The sequence below is a fragment of the Littorina saxatilis genome, linkage group LG17 (assembly GCF_037325665.1).
Source record: "Littorina saxatilis isolate snail1 linkage group LG17, US_GU_Lsax_2.0, whole genome shotgun sequence".
NCBI lineage: Eukaryota > Metazoa > Mollusca > Gastropoda > Littorinimorpha > Littorinidae > Littorina > Littorina saxatilis.
Window position 1 is genome coordinate 34,711,128 of NC_090261.1, and position 19,920 is coordinate 34,731,047.

Genomic DNA, 19,920 nt, shown 5'->3' on the forward strand with positions numbered 1-19,920 from the left:
GACAAATTCAATGATGGGTCAGGAAGAACAAGTCGTCCTACTCAGACTCCGCACTGGACATAACAGACTAAACCATCATATGGCCACAAAGCTGAAGCTAGTTCCCTCCCCCCTATGTCCGTGTGGCAAGAATCAGACAGCAGAGCACATCCTGCAGGCTTGTCCATACCACAGTGCTCTGAGGGACACCACCTGGCCAGAAGCTATACGGCCTCAAAGAGGACTTGGAGAGGACAGCACGTTTCGCCCTGCAGTCCGGACTGACGATATAACAGCGAACGACAAGAAGAAGAAGTTAGCCAAACATGGAGCTAGGTGGCACAAGAACTGCCGTGCTATCTACAACCAAAGAATGTTGGACAGAGCTGAAAAGAGACGGCATAATGAAGCTGAAAAAGATGAAGGCGAGACAGGAAAGAGATCACGCAGAGAGAGTGGGCAAGTTTCTCCACAAGAGACCTGTATGTTTAACTGTGGCAAAACTGGAAATCTTTCTGGAGGTTCTACATACCAGCTTAAGTCACATATTCGGGAAGCTGCTTCGAAGATTGACCCTCAAGTTGACAACAAGTTACGTCTCACGATGTTGGGACTGGCTCACATCGCCAGACGAGGGTTTTGCACTTCAGGTTAAGCCATGATAAGATACCAGATTGAGCCGGTTGAAACTAGCTGAAAGGCTGCTGCTAAGGTCAAAGCCACTGTCAGACCCAATTCACCTTAACAGAGTACCGGTAGCCCTTTTCAGAAATCAGAACAAGTCTACTCAGATGACGAAGAATCTGAAGCTGAAGACAGCCAAGACCAACTGTGGTTTGTTTGCAAGATTGTATGTTGGATGTCAGGCTAGAGGAGGAGACCTTGATGAATTCTTTCAGCATGAAAACCAGTCATTCCCTCCATCAATCTCAGACTCTGGAGAATTGCGCCACGGCAACAAAAGCGATCTCCTGCACTGTTTTGAGAAAACTCATGACCCAGTACTCACTGAACCACAAGTATCAGCTGTTCTCATTGATGGTGCTGCGCTGGTGCACATTCTGAAGCCACGCCAAGCACAAACATTCCAAGAGTACAGTGATGCTGTCTTTTTAGCATATGTCCTGGTGTGCCTGTCTAACGCTGATCGCGTTGACATTGTTTGGGACTGTTATCGTGACAACAGTCTGAAGTTATCAGTGAGGAAGAAACGAGGCTCTGGCATGAGGAGAAGAGTGAACGGAGACGTTGCTCTGCCACGCAATCGGCCAGAATTCCTATGAAACAGTCAAAACAAAGAAGAGCTGTTTCATCCTGTCTGAAAATCTGAAGCTCGTCAAGGAAGACGGGAAAGTGGTCATTGCAACACAAGGTGTGGACTTTGTTAGTTCTAGTGACATTAGTGAGGACCATTAGGAGCCAGGCTGTCCCCTTGTTCACACGTAGAGGCTGACACCAGACTGGTTGTAAACTGTTCTGACCTAGCCAGAATGAATCACACTGACGTCATGATCAGGAATTTAGACACTGATGTAGTGGTGCTTGCAACAGCTCACTCACTACCATTCCCTCCATGGTAAAACCTGTGGGTGGCATTTGTGCTGGATCCCACTATCGTCTTCTGCCTATTCACGACTACGCCCAGAGAAATAAGCAGCACCTCTGATGTTTCATTCTCTGACTGGCTGCGACACTGTGTCATCTTTCTTTGGTGTCAGTAAGAAGAGATGCTGGGAAGTGTGGATGTCTGATCCAGAATTCACAGCTGTTCCTTTGGGTGCTTGCATCACCGGACAAGTTCAGCCAGATTGAGCTCTTTGTCTCGTTGATGTTCAACAAGACCAGTGTTTCCGACAAGGTGAACGATGCCAGAAAACACCTGTTCACGAAGAAAGGGCGCATGCTGGAAAACACCCCACCCACTCAAGCTGCTCTTCTTGAACACACGAAAAGAGCGATCCTGCATGCACTCATCTGGAAGGAAGCTCTCATTCCGCAGCCAGAGATTCCAGATCCTGCAAGCTGGGGCTGGGAAGAAGTTGATAGAACTTATTCGCCTGTTTGGACATCACTTCCAGATGCATCTAAGATCTGCTCTGAACTAGTAAAATGCAGCTGCAAGAAAGGTTGTAGAGGTCCGTGTAGCTGTGCCACAGCGGGTGTCCCCTGCACTGCTCTTTGCTTCTGTGATGGCTAATGCCAGCGTGACTGAAAGACTGAATTCATGAACCGGTTATGTGAGTAAATCGCTATGGATATAGAAGAAACTATGTTTACAGGTTTCTTTTTCAAACTCTGGCATTATGCATGAAATGCATTTCTTTGTTAACGAATAGTAGAAATACAGCTTGTGTACAGTATTTGTAAATAGGAGGGCCTCTACAACCTTGTTGAGAATTTATCTGTAGACAATTGACCGGACAGTATATTTTACATCAGTATGTAGTGTCGTAGTGTCATCTGTCTTTGCTTTAAAATAAAGCAGAATCATGAACCCATTCCAAAAAGATAGCAAATAGCAAGACAATATTTGTCATTTGCATAATTTTAATAGTCAATGTGCAAGCTTGCGATTGTTACTAGACGGTACCGTTCTTGAAAAGAAAATCCGATTCAATTGTATATAATTATAAAACGTCAATAGCCAGTGCAGGGGCGGATCACATCATGGGGGTTTCCAAATTTCTTAAAGGGACAATTCGACGACGCGAAGCGTTTAGTTGTGTGCGCGAAAATGGAGCAATCTGGTGCAATCTGAGCCAAGAAACTTCCCCTAATACACCTTCAAAAAGTATATTTAAGAAGACAAATTAGATTACCAATACAAGGAAAATTGACCGATCTGGTGCAACCTGAGCCAGCAAATTACCCAACTACTTTCCGAAACCGTCATTTAGAAGACAGAGGCCAGCTCCTAGGGGGGGCCGGGGGCATGCCCCCCCGGAAAATGTTGATACAAATCAAGGAAAATGGAGGAATCTGGTGCAATTTGAGCCTTCAGTTTCTCTTTATTTTTAAATGTATTTTTTAATACGGGTTTTTTTTAGGGGGGGGGGGGGGTCCAGAAACACCGGAAACCCCCCCTGGATCTGCCCCTGCAGTGTGTTTATTGTCCTGATGTTAGAAACATGGTACAGGCAAACATAAATGTTAATTCAAAGGTAAACTAAACTCTTAGTTACAAAGAACTGGTGTTTTGAATGTTCACCTTCTCCAAAAGTGCGTTTTGAGGGTACGCTTACTAAACAGGGTCATATTTTCGTTCATAGACCATTTAGAAGTTGCCCCTCCCTGGAATTTGGATCCTAAGAGATGTCTTTTTAACTGTATAAAGTATCATGTTGGTATACCAATCCGAACAATTCAGCCCCTATTCTGCAGCTAGTCCTAGCACTATAAGGGTATACACACAGAGACACGCAGACACACCGACACAGACACAGACACACAGACTGAGAGACACACACACACGTACTTACTAACGTACGTACGTACGCACGCATGCAAGCATGCTCGCACATACACACACACACACACACACACATGTTTGGACTGCTCTCATAGTGAGGACTTGCTAATACATACACGGATAGTGCCTTTGTAGTGCACTTGCACTACAACGGCACTGGGTGCAGTGCCTTTCTAGTGCACTTGCACTACAACGGCACTGAGTGCAGTACTCGCTCCGGCATCGAAGAATTTTCACTAAAAAAGGCACAAAATTTGACCTATTTCGTCGCCTATAGAGGACGGAAAGAATGTCATTTTGAACATTGTTATGACATTCTTTCCGTCAAAAAAGTCAACTTAACGGGAAAAAAGTCCTCACACCGAGTGAGGACTTCTGTAGGACCTCAGTGTGTAGGTGTGTAGACCACCTAAGACCTCACTATGAGAGCAGTTAAAACACACACACACACACACACACACACACACACACTCACACACACACACATACACACACGCACACACACACACACACACACACACACACACACACACACACACACACACACACACACACACACCATGTCCCGCCACCACCACCGAGCCTCATCACCCACCCCCCTAAACACACAAACGGGTGAAGTTCAATTTACAAAAACCAGAAGTGGATTTAAGAATAATGAGTTTAAAACAAAAAAATTAATAACATTTTATAAACAAAATTGCCGTCGAAGAGGATCGAACCCGTGACCACCAATGTTAGGAAAAGCGATCGGGCGCTTTACCAACTGAGCTAGTCTGTCGCACGGTTGGCGAGGGAGATTTTAACTTCAAATATTACACTTGAGTTCTCGAGCGTGGGGATCAGTATTGACTCGACTCGAGTTTCCGAGTCTCTCCGTTCGTATTTGTGTACTGTTCTCTTTATCTCACTGTTCGAGGCAAGTTAAGTTAATAACTGACCCTATGCTCCCGTTCACTTCGTATAAGTTTGGAAAGCAATATCAAGTAGCGTTAATTTCAAGCGTGACCGACATTATGTTGTTGTCTGGCTCCGAAATGCATTGACCAATCGCCGAAAGGCGCTGACGTCATTGCATGAAAGGATTTCCCTACCCAGAATCCTAAATTCTTGATGACATACAAAGGATTTTGTTCGGGAGGACGACGATCTATGGACGGTTTATTATATAAAGGGAAGCAAGCGGTTAAAAACGGGCGTCGACAGAGCCAATGAACAGTGATATCAACTTGTAGTATTCATTCACTTTTGCGAAAACTCATAACTGGGTCGTTGCACGCGCTTGTCGTCTGTAGGAGCTGTCTCTGTCTCTGGGGCTTGCTTGACCTTTATTAGGCTCTCTTCTAGATGTCACACAATGTGGTCGGTATCTGGGTTACCAATTATGTATCAGCTGATGATGTGGCTTCGGTAACTGAGTGAAAGGTGTCATTGTTTGTTATACCCCCATCACCCCCCAAAACAAAGGGAGAAAAAAGTAAATCAAGGCCGAGAAGCTCCGACCGTTTCCCAGTCAACATGTTGTTCATCTTCTTCGTCACGAATGAAGTCTGAAATACAAGTAAGTCGGTGCAATATCAGCATAAACATGCGAAATAAAATTCATTCCAGTGGCATTGTTACTCCGCTGATTCACTGTTTGTGATAATTATGTGACTTTAATTACTGCTCATGTGTTTCTTTAATCAACCGCCTGTCCCTGTGAGCGTGAGTGTATGTCTTTTGAACCGCACATTTGAGAAAACTCTGGGTAATACAATATTATGTATTCTTTGTGGATAAACAGTTCCGTTGATAATGTTTTGTATGACATTTAAAGTCACATTCCTTCTCAGAGCATGTTTTAGTCTTCAAATTTCAAAGCAACTGCACTAGAAAAACATCAGCGTGTTCTGAACAAGGCTTCTGAAGTGTCCAATGGCGGGTAAACATTTTGTGCAAAGCGAGCTCAGCTGAAGATTGACATTTCCATGCAGCACAGACAGCAGCCGGGCTGTTGATGTTTTGGTAAGTAACAGGATGTCGTAAGCTCATGTGATAAATGCTTGGACGTATCCGTGAGAAGTTTGCCTGATGAATTTGAATGGTGGTGGGCGATCTGTATGAGGATGACTTTTGTCGAGCGGATTTTAATCCTGGGGTGTAGCACCTCATGCGAGGAGGAAAAAAGAGCAGCTGCACTAGAGAGATCACTACAATCTCAAAGGACTTAGTGACTGACTGTTAGGGGTTAACTTCCTCTTAGACCAGTTGGCCCATAAAATTATTGGGACAGGTCAGTATTGGTAATACGCTGAGGATATGGTGTGATACTTTGACTCGAACAAGCCTGCTGTCGCTGTCTTCTTCGACACGCCAGCATTCGGTTCGTCTCGTCAAAGTATCGAGATACGATCATGATAATCAGAGACGAGAGATGATGCATGCGTGTCTTCGCGTTTTCCAAGCCCTGAGACTTTCGCTGTGAACGTGGGAATTGTTTCGTGCGCATGTGTGCACACGGGGGTGTTCGGACACAGAAGAAAGTCTGCACAAAGTTGACTCCGAGAAATAAATCTCTCGCCGAACCGGGGATTTGAACCCACGCTAATAGCAACACACTGGTTACAAAGCCAACGCGTTACCAACTGGTCTCAAAGGCTTACTTATAGTGAAGATGTAAAGACCTTAACGGTCTTTTGAAAGCTTTAGACTCAGCTTTTATTGCCAGCTTTTATTGAAAATATAATTTTTAAACATAGCTAAAGAATCAAAATGCATCTTGAAATGTCTTTTTGATTGCTCGACATGTTAATTATGTTAATTATGTAGAATGTACTGTAGGTAACTTAACTTCCATTTCTTCTTGTTATTGTGTTACCCCTCAATGGGCGAGGGCCGGATGAAAAAAAGCATGTATACATTGCTTTTTCTGTCACCCTCGATAAAGAAATTTCAATTCAATTCAATACATGTATCTTCGCTAACGAGATATGTGTGGTGTGTGTGTGTGTGTGTGTGTGTGTGTCTGTGTCTGTGTCTGTGTGTGTGTGTCTGTGTGTTTGTGTGTTTGTGTGTGTGTGTGTGTGTGTGTGCGTGTTTGTGTGTGTGTGTGTGTGTTTGTGTGCGTGTGTGTGTGTGTGTGTATGTATGTGTGTGTGTGTATGAATGTGTGTGTGTTTGTGTGGATGATATTGTGTGTGCTTGTTGTGTGTGTGTGTGTGTGTGTATGTGTATGTGTGTGGGTGTGTATGTGTGTGTATGTGTGTGTGTGTGCGTGTATGTGTGTGTGTGTTTGTGTGTGTGTGACTGTGCCGTGCGGCGTGCGTGTGTGATTGCGTGCGTGTGTGCGTGTGTGCGTGCGTGCGTGCGTGCGTGAGTGAGTGAGTGAGTGAGCGCCAGCAAAAAACAACAAGAACCAGTTACGTGCGTCAAACAGCAACTAGTACTACATGCCGCATAAACCAAGGGAAGATACTCTGCAGAATTGTTCCTCCTCTTCTGTCGCTGTTTGTTTCCCTTGCTGCCAGCATTAAAAGCAAATTCAGAGATTGTTATTTTAAAGGGGAAAAAGAAAGAAAGAAAGAAACAAAGAAAGTAAGAAAGAAAATCTTGTGCTTTAAGAGTAGAAAATAAAATAATAAAAACCCATCGAGTTTGCTTTTCTTTTCTATTTTAGTAAAATGATAGCTATCGCATAAACTGACTTGGTGTCCTGCTGTTTACAGTTTATGCAGAAGCTAATGATAACTACACGTAGTTATCATGCGCTTGTGGTTTATGAGAATTATTTTTGAAGTACCAAATCAATCTGTGTTTTATTTAGGTACTTCCATTGTAGAGTAAAGCGAGGAGTTATATGCATCGTATGCACACTACAGAAAATACAAAACCAAAAGGCACCACGGTCGTACACTAACGTTCTTCCCTATGTTCTCATGTCGAAACATCTGTACGCTAGGTGCACTCGGTTTTTCTGAAGCGGGCAGTACCACGATGTATATGCAGCGCTAATTCTCCAGAGAGAAATCAAGTTTTACGGCCTGACGGCAAAGCCATTAGGGGCATGTTCTCTGGTTTTACCCCGACTTCAGATGAGATAGCAAGTGTATGTGTGTTTAGGTGGTGTCAGCCATCTGCACTTATGGCAGAATGACCGAGGTCGTTTACGTGCCACTGTGGTGACACGGGGGTGGGATATGGATACCATCTCTGGACTTTGAGAGGTCTGAGCTTCTCCAAGGCCAGCAGCACCAAGATGTACAGCGCTAATTCTCCACCTTGTGGGCAGCAATATAATGTTCCCCCCTCAGGCATGGGAATTGACAAAATTAAAAAACGCCGACAATTTTTAAGTAATATCAAAGTCGACGGCGCAAAGCGCCTAGCCTTACTAGGGGGGTCCGGGGGCATGCCCCCCCCCCCCCCCCCCCCCCAATGTTTTTTCTCCTAAGAACCCAAATTGTGCAATTTGGTTTCATCTGAGCTCCAAGTTTGCCATTAAATTCAGTTTTCAGAACCATTTTTGCCTCCCCCATTTGTTTTTTCGGCGGACACTTTTGCTTTTTCGGCGGAACAAAAATAAAATGTCGGCGGAAATATGCCTTTCGGTGGACAATTCCCATTCCTGCCCCCTACATACGTGCAGGTCGCAACATCTGGACGCTTGGATGTCTGAGCATCTCCAAGGCCAGCATCACCAAAGTAAAGGCAGTACTGATTTTGCACACTGTACGTGGGCAGGTACTAATATCATTTCTCCATGTGGGCAGCACAACCCCCCCTCCCCCCCCCCCCCCCCCCCCCGCCGGCTTGTGGGCAAGTACTATAATGTTCCACCCTGCATATATACGTGCAGGTAGCAACATCTGGAGGCTAGGAGAATTCACAAAGGCAAGCAGCACCAAAGTATAGGCAGTACTGATTTTGCACACTGTGGGCAGGCACTCAAATTTCCCCATGTGGGCGGCACCCCCCCCCCCCCCTCCCCCCGCTTGTGGGCAGCACTATAATTGTCCACCATATATACATACAGGTCGCTGGTAGGTCTGAGCTTCTCCAAGGCCATCAGCACCAAAGTACTGGCAGCACTAATATTCCACACTGTGGGCAGCACTCCCCGTCCCCCCGTCCCCGGCCCCGCTTGTAAACAGCACCCCCCCCCCCCCCCCGTCCCCGCTTGTAGACAGCACCCCCCATAATTGTCCACCATATATACCTGCAGGTCGCTGGTAGGTCTGAGCTTCTCCAAGGACACAAGCACCAAAGTAGGCAGCACTAATATTCCACACTGTGGGCAGCACCCCCCCCCTCCACCGGCTTTAGGGCAGCACTATAATGTTCCATCCTATATATATATATACGTGCAGGTCGCAACATCTGGACGCTGGGCGGTCTGAGCTTCTCCAAGGCCAGCAGCACCAAGATGGTGAGTTACTACGACATCAAGCGCAGGAAGTGGAGGGACGCCTTCCCCCTGCCCGAGGGCAGCTTCACCAACATCGACTGCGTCCTCATCAGCATCCCCGCCTCCAACAACGACTTCTGCTCCATGGACCGCTTCCTCTACGACCGTTGGATTTTGTGGTGATTTTGACAGCCACGAGAAGGAGATGGAGTGATGGGCACTGTTCACTGTGAACCGAAGTTTTCCACGTTTGAGCACACTTTTTGTAACCAGTTTTGAGCACTGTGCGACATGCTATAACTTTACCGGCTTCTTCTTCTTCTTCTTCTTCTTCTTCTTCTTCTTCTGCGTTCATGAGCTGAAACTCTCACGTACACTCGCGTTTTTGCAGGAGTGGATTTTAACGTGTATGCCCGTTTTTATCCTGTCATTTAGGCAGCCATACGCCGCTTTCGGAGGAGAACTTTACTGGCAAAAGTAAATAGTGTTTACAATGTGTGCTACTTTTGCAAGTAGAATTATACGTGTAGTATTCCACACGGTGTTCACCACTGCTCACAAAAAAAGTGTGTTCAAAAGTGGAACACTCCAGTTTGGTGTGTTGATGTGCGAATGAAATCGAACAATTAATACATAAATTTATCAAAGCTTTATAAAATCACCACGGAAATCTGCCAGGGTGTTGGTTTTTGGTACGTGACCAAGTGGGGGGGGGGGGGGGGGTCTGTGATTTTATCCTATGTTAAAGCCTGGCCAGATGTGATATGGTGTGCAGGCCAGTTTTCAAGCGAAGTTGTGTGTCTTAAGTGTATGCAGTGAACTGGCAAAAAATGACTATGACTACAAAAATTGACCAATGCCCTTCGAAGAGCATTATTTTGCGGGCTTGTGCTCTGGATAGATAGATAGATAGATAGATAGATAGATAATTTATTGCCAAGTGTACAATACATGAATGAACATAAAAAATACACGAGGAAAGCAGCTTGCTGTGTGATAAAAACCAAAATAGCATTCATACATCACTGGCGCATAGCATCATACATACATGGGTAAGACAATTTGGTATCACAGTAACTAATACATACACTATACAGACATGGTGAGAACTATGAAACTCTAAGAGCTATCGGAACCACAATAAAAGTACGCAGAATAAGATAGGACCCCCCCCCCCCCCCCACTATCAACTACTGTAAGAACTGAACATGTTCCATACTGATAAAATGTACCTCTAAAACAGCACATAAAAATAAACTCTTCCAACACATCACAGTGGTTAAAGAACGACTAAAACTACTAAAACATACTAGATGTGTATTCCGGTAATATAACCAGCTGCTAAAACATAGTCTGGCTTCATCGCGTCACAGTGGTGTCACCATACTAAAACCCACTCTATATATCACAGTATGTAATGTCAGCTACTAAAACCATACTCCTAGAGCATCCTAAAACGTGTCACAATCTGTAGAGTTCATTTACCGGTTATTAAAAGCCAGGACAGCCTGGGGGTAGAAACTGTTTCTGAGTCTTGCCGTACGGCATCTGAGGGTTCTGAGCCTGCGCCCCGAGAGCAGAGGCTGGAAGAGATGACCAGCCGGGTGTGTGGGATCCTGCATGATGGACCTACATTTCCTCATCATGCGCAGGATGTGAAGGGAGTCTATAGATACGTGGTCTCATGAGGTTATTGTAATAGATTTAGATTACGTCCGAGTGTTTATATGATGATTCTCAATGTCTGTGATATTACTTCGTGTATTTGAGTTCTTGTTGTGTTTTTTTACGCTGAATTGGCTTTGTTTTTTGAAATACTTCAGCACTGCCAAGTCGAAAAATAAAGGTTGCATTTACTCTGTCGCACGTGTTTATGTGTGTCTGTTTCTGTGTGTCTCTTTGTCAAATCAAGTTATAATCTTGCCTTCAATCAAATGTTAATGAATCTTGTTGAGCTATCTACTTATCTACTGTGCCTTTCAATTTATCTTGTTCATCTGCTCTGTCAGTACATCTTTAAAGCTTCGTACACAGTAACAAGTCTCAAAGAATCACTAGAACACAATACCGGCGGTACAAGTACCACTCACAAAATAATGCGTAGAAAAGACAATGATGACTCACGCTGAAGCCTTGAAAATAAACATCTGTACAAGCAACAGCAACAACATCATAGATAACAGAAAATGCGAAGAAAAGACAATGATGACTCACGCTGAAGCCTTGAAAATAAACATGTGTACAAGCAACAGCAACAACATCATAGATAACAGAAAATGCGAAGAAAAGACAATGATGACTCACGCTGAAGCCTTGAAAATAAACATCTGTACAAGCAACAGCAACAACATCATAGATAACAGAAAATGCGTAGAAAAGACAATGATGACTCACGCTGAAGCCTTGAAAATAAACATCTGTACAAGCAACAGCAACAACATCATAGATAACAGAAAATGCGAAGAAAAGACAATTACAAACCAGGTTAAGCTCGTGAACAAATAGTTAAGTCGCTTATCTCTGCTAGGTCAATATACCATTTTACAAGACTACATAGCCTAATATACGCACTTACTGTACGGTAGTTCTAAAGCTCTGTGCTTTTGGTACTACGTACTTATCCTTCTCAAACTGATCAAGAACTATACCAGTACACAACAACAATGTCGTCTCGGTGTTTTCTCAGTGTTCTTCTCCTATTCTTGCTACCAACCCTGGGTGTTTTGTCCTCTCCACCCAACATCGTGGTGATCCTGGCCGATGATCTCGGGTGGGCGGATGTCGGGTGGAACAATCCGGGTATCCACACACCCACCCTGGACCGGATGGCGAGGGAGGGGGTGATCCTGAACCAGTCGTACGTACAGTCCACATGCTCCCCTTCCCGGGCCGCCTTCATGTCGGGTAGATACCCCTATCACATGGGAATGCAGGTGAGCTGTAAGAGAGAGAGAGAGAGAGAGAGAGGAGGGGGAGTGAGAGAGAGGAAGAGAAGGAAAAAGAGACAGAGACATGCACAGAGAGAGAGAAAATATGAAGGTGGGTGTGTGTATGCGTGCGTGCGTGTGTGTGTGTGCGTGCGCGCGTGCGTACATGAGTGTGCGTACATGCGAGCGTGCGTGCGATCGTGTGTGTGTGTGTGTGCGCGCGTGTGTATAAAATAAGTTCGCATGGAGGATGTATCGACGATGAGTTACGTTGTCGATGGTGTTTCCACAGCAACAGTAGCGTTTTTCAGAAAATTCTCGTCCCGTGGCTTTGTTGGTCGTTGACTTCAAACAGTTTTGTTCGGTAATCTAGATATTCCTTAAAAGTGAAGACAAAGCAGCGGCAGCAGCAGCAACAAAAAACACATCCACGGATCTCCTTTCTTAGTTTCTTTGTTTCTTTCCTTGCTTCTTTCCTATTTTGTCTTTGTTTTTTTTTTCTTTTCATCTTTCTTCCTTTCTGCTTTATTTCTCTTTTTCTTTCTTTCTTCCTTCCGTTGGGATCCTTTCTTTCTTTCTTTTCTTTGCCCTCCCCCAAAATAATCAACGTAAAATTCAACTTACAGCTTCATTTCCTCACAAGTGTTAGCATTGTGTGGTCACAGAGCCGATCATGGAAGCAGATGTTTCCTGGTAACCATGCCATCCTGCCCCAGGTGTTTCCGCAAATGAAGCCATGTTCAAATTTGTGTTCACTGCAAAGCATTGTGGTTTTGAGGAAGAAAAAGAAGTTTAAGAAACAATCAGGTTTCACCAGACAAAGCCGTTATCAAATTTAAGTCTGCTGTATTGATGAACAAACAGGCAATGCGGTGTGATACCCAATAACCAAAAGCTGACTCAACATTCAAAAAGGAAAAGGTTGTTTTTCTGTTCAGCACTGCTTGGCACGAATGGTAAGGAGAGAATTGGAACACATACTGCAGACAATAAAGTCACGAAGAAGCTGCAGGGTCCCAAATGTGGAGTTTGTCTCACTCTTACAAAAATAGTTCTTTCGCATAATTTCCATCAGCATCGAGTGATCATGGCCGGATGCAAGCAGTATCCTCCTGATGATACGCCAATTCTGCCCAAGGCGCTTCGTTGCATGACATTTTATCAAGATTGCAATGCAGTGGTATATGACCTTTAAACTGGAAGTTTCTTTTTACATTTAGTCAAGTTTTGACTAAATGTTTTAACATAGAGGGGGAATCGAGACGAGGGTCGTGGTGTATGTGGGTGTGTGTGTGTGAGTGTGAGCGTGTGTGTGTGTGTGTAGAGCGATTCAGACTAAACTACTGGACCGATCTTTCTGAAATTTGACATGAGAGTTCCTGGGAATGATATCCCCGGCTATTTTTTTCTTTTTTGCGATAAATGTCTTTGATGACGTCATATCCGGCTTTTTGTAAAAGTTGAGGCGGCACTGTCACACCCTCATTTTTCAATCAAATTGATTGAAATTTTGGCCAAGCAATCTTCGACGAAGGCCGGACTTCGGTATTGCATTTCAGTTTGGTGGCTTAAAAATTAATTAATGACTTTGGTCATTAAAAATCTGAAAATTGTAAAAAAAATATTTTGTTATAAAACGATCCAAATTTACGTTCATCTTATTCTTCATCATTTTCGGATTCCAAAAACATATAAATATGTTATATTTGGATTAAAAACAAGCTCTGAAAAATAAAAAAAATAAAAATTATGATCAAAATTAAATTTCCAAAATCGTTTCAAAAACTATTTCATCTTATTCCTTGTCGGTTCCTGATTCCAAAAACATATAGATATGATATGTTTGGATCAGAAAGTTTAAAACGAAGAGAGGTACAGTAAAGCGTGCTATGAAGCACAGCGCAACCGCTGCCGCGCCATTCAGGCTCGTCACTTTCACTGCCTTTTGCACTAGCGGCGGACTACGTTCAGTTTCATTTTGTGAGTTCCACAGCTTGACTAAATGTAGTAATTTTGCCTTACGCGACTTGTTTCTACTTCTTCTTCAGCAGTCATGTTATCATCATTGGATGGAACAGTTTTGCCGACGATCAGCCCATCCCTGCTGAAGTACATGTACTTATACGTACATACGAAGTTGTTAGTCAAAATCCCTGCCCTTTTTAATGAGAACTAACAAGCCGCGTACGCAAGGCGAAAATACAACATTTGGTCAAGCTGTCGAACTCACAGAATGAAACTGAACGCACTGCATTTTTTCACCAAGACCGTATACTCGTAGCATCGTTAGTCCACCGCTCGTGGCAATGGCAAACCAGAATAGCGCGGGAGTGGTTGCGCTGAGCAGGATAGCACGCTTTTCTGTATCTCTTCTTTTTAACTTTCTGAGCTTGTTTTCAATCCAAACATATCATATCTACATGTTTTTGGAATCAGGAACAGACAAGGAATAAGATTAAATAATTTTTAAATCGGTTTCGGAAAATTAATATTAATCATGATTTTCATATCTTTTATTTTCAGAGCTTGTTTTGTATCCGAATGTAACATATTTATATGTTTGTGGAATCAGAAAAGGATGAGAAATTAGTTAAAATTGTTTTTGGATCGTTTTATTAAAAAATAATTTAATTACAATTTTCAAACTTTTTATGACCAAACTCATTAATAAATTTCTGAGCCTCCAAGCTGAAATGCCATACCAAAGTCCGGCCTTTGTCGAAGATTGCTTGGCCAAAATTTCAATGAATTTCATTGACAAATGAGGGTGTGACAGTGCCGCCTCAACTTTTACAAAAAAGCCGGATATGACGTCATCAAATAGATCTGTCAAAAAAAATGGAAAACAAATCTGGGGATATTATTTCCAGGAACTCTCACGTAAAGTTTCATGAAGATTGGTCCAGTAGTTTACTCTGAAGCGCTCTACACACACACACACACACACACACACACACACACACACACACGCACAAACACACACACACACACACATACACACACACACACACACACACACACACACACACACACACATACACCGCGACCCTCGTCTCGATTCCCCCTCTATGTTAAAACATTTAGTCAAAACTTGACTAAATGTAAAAAAAGGTTACGGATGAGCCGAGTTCCCAGTTCACAAAAGAGAGCTAAACACAACATTTAACGGAGTACTTTCTTCCAGAATTTAGTGATCATGGCTAGATGGAAGCAGTACTTTCTGTGTTAGGTCATGTCGAAATTCCAGTTCCATTTTAAGAGCAAAAAGACAACGCAAAGTATTTCATGGTTTTCCCCGTTCAGCATCGTGTAATCATGACCGGATGAAAGCAGTTCCTTCCTGGTAATCAGCCCATCCTCCCCGAGGTGCTTGAACAGCAGATGACGTTCTTTCACAATTCCTGTCCATTTTTATGAGAAAACATGTTACAAAGAGTGTGCTTTCCAGTACACAAAAGAGAGGTTACACAGTGTAAACAAAAAAATGTCTATTTATTTCTCACTCAGAATCGCTTAGGCGGACGAAGTTTTTCTCTTCAGAATTCCTGTCCATTTTAAAGGCATACTAACGCACTCCCGTGTTTACAAAGTGTAGTTTGCCCACAATCGATGTCAAACGCACCATAAGACCATATAATGACGATACGTCACCATGCGCGGACCATAATATATGCATTACAGCTTGTTCTAGCCTCTGAAAAAGTGAGGATGTCAACAAAGCCGCGGTGTTCTCTCCCTTGCATCAACGTTACATGTGTTGCCAAATCTATAAATAGGACGATCCAGATCAAAATGAAAATTCAAATATCTCAACATTTAAGGGGTCCTAGACCACAATATTTTGCAGGGAACTTAATTTAGTCTGTCTCCAGCTGTTGGTAAAGCAATTAGCGTGTATAGTCATCGAGTACATATGGCTTTAATGAGAACACAGTGCTGTTTCCAGTACACGAAAGAGAGTTTACACGGTGTAAACAAAAACCTTTATTTTTCACTCAGCATCGTGTGATCATGCCTGGCGGAAGCAGTATCTTAATTCCTGTTAATCAGCCCATCCAGGCCCGAGGAGTTTCAGCACATGAAAGTTATGTCAAAATGTATACATGTATGAGTTTACGAGAAGACAGGTTACAGAGTGCATTACTAACTGCACAAAATTAATCAGGACACACACAAAGGAAAACTAAAAAAACCTTTCTTTTATCATTTGAGCATCGTGTGAAAGCAGCACCTTCCGTGTTAAGTTCTGTCAAAATTCTAGTTCCCTTTTATAAGAACAAACAGGCTATGCAGAGTGTTTTATGGTAACCCAAAAGAGCGTGAAACGTGAAATCTCGCCCCCTTGTTTTCCCATCCAGCATCGCGTGATAATGGCCGGATGGAAACAGTACCTTCCTGATGATCAGCCCATCCTACCCGAGGTATTGCACAAGATGGGATACGCCACACATGCCATCGGCAAGTGGCACCTCGGTTATTGTGCCTGGCGCTACACCCCCACCTACCGCGGGTTCCAGTCCTTCTACGGGTTTTACGAAGCTCTGGAGGACTACTATAACCACACGGGGCATCAGGATGCTTATGACTTCAGGTGGAGAGTGACTGTGGCAGGAAGGGTGTTGGGGGTGTCCGGAAGGTTCTTTGCGGGGTTGACGGAGTTGGTGCTTAATTGCTTGTCTCTCTTGCTCTCGTCTTCTCTCCCAAGTCCTTATTTTATCACTATTTTTTACTTGAAAATTTATTTCAATCAGTTGCTCGTCATTCACTGAAAGTCACCATTATCATCAGTTCCCTGACTGTCGCAGTCTTATGGAGGGGGGTGGGGTGGGAGAGAGAGAGAGGGGGGGGGGAGGGAGAGAGAGAGGGGGGGGGTCAGAGAGCCAGACTGATTCTGTTGCAGTGATGGTGGGGTGGGAGAGAGAGAGAGAGAGAGAGGGGGGGAGGGAGAGAGAGAGGGGGGGGGGTCAGAGAGCCAGACTGATTCTGTTGCAGTGATGGTGGGGTGGGCTGGGGTTGGGTGGGTGTGCGGGGCAAGCATGACACATGTTTCTCTGTATTTAATAGTAAAAAGATTGATTATCTGACACGTATTTCCTAGAACCTCAACAAGAATGTGCAGTCTCCATTAACCATTCTTTTTGATTTGATTTTACACCACCAGAGATAATGACCAGGTAGACCGAACTGCGATTGGACATTATTCAACCCACCTGTTTGCCAACCGAGCCACGAGAATCATTAACGAGCATGACGTCACTCAGCCTCTCTTCCTGTACCTGTCTTTTCAGGCTGTCCACGGTCCTTTACAGGTGCGTGAGTAATTGAAGGGGAGATTTATGTGCAGACCTGCTAGTGACTTAACCCCCTTCGTGTGTACACGCAAGCACAAGACCAAGTGCGCACGGAAAAGATCCTGTAATCCATGTCAGAGTTCGGTGGGTTATAGAAAGCATGCCTCCCCCGAAATCAGCGTATGCTGCCCGAATGGCGGGGTAAAAACGGTCATACACGTACATATCCATTCGTGCTAAAAACATGAGTGAACGTGGGAGTCTAAGCCCATCAAAGAAGAAGAAGAAGGAGAGATCAAGAATCCCACTGAGTAAAGGAAACAAAGTTTTAAAACTGAGGAAAAGCATACATACGAGTATGTCTCTTATTTTAGTGTCCAGCTGTTTTTCTGTTGTGACTCTCAACAGGTTTGTAAGCGTGTCTGTCTGCCTGTCGGCCTGAGAGTGTGTTTCTCTGTTTGCCTGAATACTTCCATGCTTGCTTGCTTGTTTTTCTGTCTGTCTACCTGCCTACATCATGCCTGAATGTGTTTTGTATGTATACATTCTGTATGCACGCGTGCGCGCGTTCATGTCTGTCTGTTTGCAGGACCGTCTGTCTGTCACACTGTGTCGTTTTGAATGTGATTAACATTTTGTTAGTATGAGTATGACGATGTAGACAGCTCAACATTCATGCATTTCTGTCTGAAGGAATGTATGCTCAATGTCTCACGAAATATATAGATATGTTGGTATGTAGTCAGCAACTGTTCTTGCTGCAAGCTCGCCGTTTTGGGGGGATTTTTTTTTGGGGGGAGGGTACATATGTTATGGGGGGGGGGGGAATCTTATAGTGTGCGGATTGCAATACTACATAATTATTCCCTACCAGTTTTAGGGTCCTTAGTCACTTGGTAAAGCTTAACTTTTTAGAGTAATTTTTTTCTCTCCAGGTCCCCCAGTGGTACGTAGACACGTACTGTTCGCACGTGCCGGCCAGCGACAGCAAGCGCAGACTCAAGTGCGGGATGATCGCCGCCATGGACGAGGCCGTGGCCAACGTGACAGACGTCCTTCACCAGCGGGGCCTGCTCAACAACACCTTCCTGCTCTTCTTCTCCGACAACGGCGGCCCGGTCAACATGGGCGGCAGCAATTGGCCGCTGAGGGGCTCCAAGACCACGCTGTGGGAAGGCGGCACGCGCTCGCCCTCCTTCGTCTCCGCCCCGGGCTTGCTGCACAGGACAGGCTACACCTACCAGGAGATGATCCACGTCAGCGACTGGTTCCCCACCTTGGTGGAGGCCGCTGCGGATGGCAATGACACCGCCCGCGATATCCCCACCAACATCGACGGCGTCAGTCAGTGGCGCAACCTGCTGGCCGGCTCCTCGCCCGGACCTCGCACCGAGTTCGTCTACAACTTTGACGACCTCTTCAACAACTCCGCCATCCGCCAGGGGCCCTACAAGCTGGTGCATCATCACCCGGGCAACCCGGACGGCTGGTTCGCTCCCTCGGAGATGAAGGACGCCACCACTGTCAACCTGACGTCCCCGACGGGTCACCCCGAGTACATGCTGTTCAACTTGCTGCAGGACCCGCTGGAGAAGACGGACGTGAAGGACGTGGAGCAGGAGGTGTTCCAGAGACTGAAGGCCAGAATGGCGCAGTACAGGCAGTCCATGGTGCCCGCTGTCTTCCCGGGATACACAGAGGCCTCCACACCCAGCAAGTACTTCAACAACGTCTGGTCGCCTGGATGGTGCTGAGCATGAGATTGATTGGCAAACTCGTAATTGAATCATGTACGACTAGACTGTTTGTGTGTGTTTTGGTAGAGAGTCTTTCTGACCACACCTTTTGGGGAAGTATTTTCGGGTAGCGGCCCTACCTCAACAACGTCTGGTCGCTTGGCTGGTGAGGAGCAGTTAGGATTACTCGGCAAATCCACGATGGGGTCTTTGTGTGTGTGTATTTGTGTGTATTTTATTCGAATTAGAAGGATTCCGAGCACACCTTTAGAGGGGGGAAGTTTTGGATGGTAAGGGGAAGTTGTTGTTGGTTTAAGTATTCGATGAAATCTTTTTGTGTGTGTATGTGTGTATTTTATTGGAATTGGAATGAGAGGCATCATGGCACATCTTTTGGGGAGATTTTGTCGGGTTGCAATTAGTTCAACATTCTCTGGTCGCCAGGAGTCCGGGAATAGGATGGGCTTTTCTCTCGGTTATTTTATAGGTTATTAATGGATTAATTAATTAAGCTCATTATTTATTTATTTTACCTTGCCTCGTCTTGTCAGGGTTTTTTTTTGGTTTTTTTTTCAAATCACAAGAAACGTCTCTAGTATTTGGGACAAATGACTGGTCTTACTTGGCAATGTGTGTTTCCCCTGGTTTAGAATAAGCATTGGAAAGTAAAGCTTTGCTGAGATACGGAAACAAAACGGCGAAGCTCTAAAATTCTTGTAAAATATTATGTGTGATCATGTAAATAAATGTCGTGGTTCCAGAAACGTATTCAAGAGAGAGAGAGAGAGAGAGAAAGAGAGAGAGAGAGAGAGAGAGAGAGAGAGAGACAGAGAGACAGACAGACAGACAGACAGACGGACGGACAGACAGACAGACAGACAGAGACAGACACACACACACACACACACACACACACACACAGACAGAGATGAGCGAGAGAACGTGGCTTGTGGCCTTAACCTTTCATCTTGGAGGACGGTTGGAGGATGCATTTTCAATGTCTGTCCATTACATTCAAATTCACCCCATCACAGTCTGAAACGCATTCCTATTTTCACGAAATGTTTTCTTCATAGTAGGTGCGCATGAACGATGTTGTATCTGTCACTTGTATAGGTACCCACACAAACAC

At 44.5% G+C, this 19,920-nt stretch overlaps 2 protein-coding genes across 2 annotated transcripts in view; both read left to right on the top strand.

Annotated features, from left to right (window-relative positions):
- LOC138953429 (uncharacterized) overlaps window positions 1–10,690 on the top strand; it is a 33,070-nt gene extending 22,380 nt beyond the window's left edge. Inside the window, exon 3 of the mRNA XM_070325237.1 lies at window positions 8,797–10,690. Within this exon, the coding sequence (XP_070181338.1) occupies window positions 8,797–9,017 (221 nt within the window). The 3' untranslated portion in view covers window positions 9,018–10,690. The remainder of the gene's footprint in view (window positions 1–8,796) is intronic.
- Window positions 10,691–11,355: 665 nt separating this feature from the next.
- LOC138953155 (arylsulfatase B-like) lies at window positions 11,356–19,556 on the top strand. The gene is made up of 4 exons (XM_070324953.1): window positions 11,356–11,767; window positions 16,120–16,352; window positions 16,923–17,070; window positions 17,988–19,556. Exons 1-4 carry the CDS (start codon window positions 11,498–11,500, stop codon window positions 18,804–18,806), a joined length of 1,470 nt encoding a protein of 489 aa, XP_070181054.1. The 5' UTR covers window positions 11,356–11,497; the 3' UTR covers window positions 18,807–19,556.
- The last annotated feature ends 364 nt before the right edge of the window (window positions 19,557–19,920 follow it).